Source organism: Oncorhynchus nerka, linkage group LG9a (assembly GCF_034236695.1).
Source record: "Oncorhynchus nerka isolate Pitt River linkage group LG9a, Oner_Uvic_2.0, whole genome shotgun sequence".
In the NCBI taxonomy this organism is placed as follows: Eukaryota; Metazoa; Chordata; class Actinopteri; order Salmoniformes; family Salmonidae; genus Oncorhynchus; species Oncorhynchus nerka.
Genome location: NC_088404.1, coordinates 14,852,548 through 14,856,433, shown reverse-complemented (window position 1 = coordinate 14,856,433; position 3,886 = coordinate 14,852,548). Strand labels below are relative to the sequence as shown.

The window sequence follows — 3,886 nt, the reverse complement described above, 5'->3', positions numbered from 1 at the left end:
TTTATTTGTGTTTTAGATCACACTTTTTTAAACTTATCTGTGGAGTATAGATAATATTAGTCGAATAGAGAATACCATACAGTGTAAGTATATAGATGTACAATATAGGCTCAAAAGTATCCTTGACATAAACAATTGATAGTATTTTAATCAATTATGTTCTATTGATTGTATTACTGCCACTGGAGATCTGAACATGGTGAAGCTATTTTATATAAATGGTATCTACATAAATATATCCATTATCGACATTAGAATCTACATTATGGAATCCTATAGTCTTTGACGTAGTAGGTCATTGCTTTCTGTAATTTGGGGTTGCCTACAGCTCATAATACAGAAATGCTATGGACCAGAAAAAACAATAACAACTAAACATCCAAACTGGGTCTGGTTTATTATATTTGACACTATTATATGAGGGTAAGGCCTTTATTACAGTTCAATAAAACAACAGTAATAAAACAAATTGTAAGATCAACAAAGTAACTATCTAGGAAGAAAAAGTTTGGGATTCAAAACACTAACTTTTTTGTTTCATAGTGAGACTGCTGTATAAACTGTTTTGCTGCTGCTTTCTGTTGGTGTTTGTGGATTCTATACAGCAGGAGTGTATCCCAATTATTTTCATTTGTTTTGTTCCACCAGGATCTGAACAGACTGTATCATCTATCTAAATGAATGAATTCAGCCATGCAATGTTCCTGGAAGGCTGTGATTCTGCTAGCCTTAGCGTCCATAGCGATCCAGTACACAGCCATCAGGACGTTCACAGCCAAGCCATTCCAGATGTGTCCAGTGACAATCTCCAACCCTCTGAACTGTGGCATGCTGGGGCAGGATGTGGTGGACTTGTCTTTTGACAAGCGGATCTGTGACGACTTTCTTTACTTCTCCTCCAATGTCTCCAGGAAGACCCATGTTCTCATCCTGGCCACGACCCGCAGCGGCAGCTCCTTCGTGGGTCAGCTGTTCAACCAGCACCAGGATGTGTTCTATCTGTTTGAGCCGCTCTACCACGTCCAGACCACCCTGCTCCCCCGCCTGTCCCGCAGCAGGACGGCAGGCGACACCAGGGTGATGCTGGGGGCTAGCAGGGACCTGCTCCGGAGCCTCTACGACTGTGACCTTTACTTCCTGGAGAGCTACATCAAACCCCAGCCGGCCAATCACAGTACAGACAAGCTGTTCCGGAGGGGAGCCAGCAAGGCTCTGTGCTCCCTGCCTGTCTGCGACGCCTTCAGTCCTGGAGAGTTGAACATCGATGAAGGAGAGTGCGTCAAGAGGTGTGGGGTTCTCAACATGACGCTGGCGTCGGACGCTTGCCGGGAGCGGCGCCATGTGGCCATCAAGACCGTACGGATACCGGAGGTGAGTGACCTCAGGGCTCTGGTGGAGGACCCTAGGCTCAACCTCAAGGTGATCCAGCTGGTTAGGGACCCCCGAGGGATCCTGGCCTCGCGTATTGAGACCTTCAGGGACACCTACCGCCTCTGGAGGATCTGGAGGGCCACTGGGAGGAGGCCCTACAACCTGGACCTCACCCAGCTTACCATGGTCTGTGAGGACTTCCTGGGATCTGTAACCACTGGGCTCAGCAAGCCCCCCTGGCTCAAAGGGAGGTATATGCTGGTCAGGTATGAGGACCTGGCCAAGAACCCTCTCCAGAAGACCAAGAAGATCTATGATTACCTGGGTCTGGTCATGGACAAGAACGTAGGAGACTGGATCCAGAACAACACCAGGGGAAGCAATGATCTGTCAGCCAAGCATAAATACGGCACTGTTCGGGACTCAGCGGCCAACGCAGAAAGCTGGAGGCTCAAATTGTCTTATGACATGGTTGATTACACACAGACTGTGTGTCAGCAAGTTCTACAGGAGCTGGGTTATAAGACTGTCAGTTCGCCCGAGGAGCTGAAAAATCTGTCTCTCACTCTCATCGAGGACAAAACTTTTGTACCTTTTTTGTAGAAAAGCAAGGGCCAATCACAACGCACAAATATTTTTGTTATATTTACATTGTTGCCTTCATTTCCTCTCAGATTTGCACTAAACCTCAGAAACCTTGACGACTCCTGTGGTAAGATTTAAGACATTCAGAGCAGCACAAGAAGAATAATTTGGGAATGCTGTTTTAGAGATTTCAGTATCAATGTTTTATCGATATTGAAGGGACACTAATGTCAGGTTAATTGACATGAACAATCTACAGTGAAGCACCATCCTACTTAAGATCCCTGAATGCTGACAGTTGCATTGACAAAAGTGAATGTTAATATTTGTACATCAAGAAAACTGGACCTATTGTACAATATTGTTAGGGAATGTACCTAATCATACCTTAACTGATAAATGCTGAGGTGTAGGCCCATGATAAAACCATGCAAGATACATTTGAATGTTGCAGTCAATTTAAATGGTGTTGTTTAAATGTTACCGAGGGTAACAATTAAGGGGTGGCGCTTTAATCGTGTAGAAATAGCTTAACTGAGGGTTGTCAAATCCAACCTCACCAAAGGGTAATGAGTGCCGGACAACAGTGATTTTACAGAGGTTTCATCCCAAATGGCACCCTATTCCCTATCTAGTGCACTACTTTTGATCAGGGCCCATAGGGTTTTGGTCAAAAGTAGTACACTGTGTAGGGAATAGGGTGCCATTGCAGACGCAAGCATAGTTTACCCTGATCATCCAAGTGTCAGCGAGGTGTTGGAAATGTTTAGTTCGACTTCCCGGCCAACTACTGACGATGTGGAGCAGGCAGGCAATCGGAGACAGCTGCAGTGGCTGATTAGTCTTATACAGGTAAGCTAGCTCTGGTCTTCACAACATTATCAGGGTAGTGGAGTTTTCAATCTCTGGAAGGAATAGAATTGAACTGAATAGAATACAGTATTTTATGTTCCATTTGTCAACAGAAACTGACCATTATGCTGTCACAATAAGTGAGGAAGGCCTTTGTTATTATCTATTTATTTATTTATTTTGAGTTATTACTTTACAAACATGTACTAAAATAACTTACATGAAACAGTGACAGGCTGGGAAATGGCCTTACCCAATCCCCTCGGACTCCTCTGAAATATTGAGGAGGTGATGTTCATAAAGTTGAGTTCTTTACTCCTCAAAGACACTGTTTTAAAACATATTTTCCTTTATTATTTTCCCTAAACCCTACTGTCCCTCCCCTTATTGGAGTAAATTAATGGACAACAACACTTAGCCTTCTACTTCTCGCTTATACATACTATATACATCTTACAGACACAGTATATTACAATAGTTATCTATTGTTTGTTTTTTTGTCCCATCCTTCAGCTACCCTCAACCCCTCCCATCTATCTCAGAAGACCATCCAGTCCCATCCTTCAACTACCCTCAACCCCTCCCATCTATCTCTGAAGACCATCCAGTCCCATCCTTCAGTTACCCTCAACCCCTCCCATCTATCTCTGAAGACCATCCAGTCCCATCCTTCAGCTACCCTCAACCCCTCCCATCTATCTCTGAAGACCATCCAGTCCCATCCTTCAGCTACCCTCAACCCCTCCCATCTATCTCTGAAGACCATCCAGTCCCATCCTTCAGCTACCCTCAACCCCTCCCATCTATCTCTGAAGACCATCCAGTCCCATCCTTCAGCTACCCTCAACCCCTCCCATCTATCTCTGAAGACCATCCAGTCCCATCCTTCAGCTACCCTCAACCCCTCCCATCTATCTCTGAACCCCATCCAGTCCCATCCCACAGCTACCCTCAACCCCTCCCATCTATGTCTGAAGACCATCCAGTTTTGATTTCTATTTGCCAACTGTGCTGTTTCACAAAAGTTCTGAACCTATATACACTAACTTCCAAAAGTTTACATCACTTAGAAATGTCC

General features: G+C 44.6%; 1 protein-coding gene across 1 annotated transcript; it reads left to right on the top strand.

The window, feature by feature from the left end:
• Positions 1-677: 677 nt before the first annotated feature.
• Positions 678-3,542, top strand: LOC115132716 (carbohydrate sulfotransferase 1-like). Its single transcript, XM_029665441.2, has one exon. It carries the CDS (start codon positions 682-684, stop codon positions 1,972-1,974), a length of 1,293 nt encoding a protein of 430 aa, XP_029521301.1. The 5' UTR covers positions 678-681; the 3' UTR covers positions 1,975-3,542.
• The last annotated feature ends 344 nt before the right edge of the window (positions 3,543-3,886 follow it).

What these genes read in the sequence shown, in the direction of transcription:
- LOC115132716 (XM_029665441.2), top strand. Translation starts at nt 682, where the DNA reads ATGAATTCAGCCATGCAATGTTCCTGGAAGGCTGTGATTCTGCTAGCC.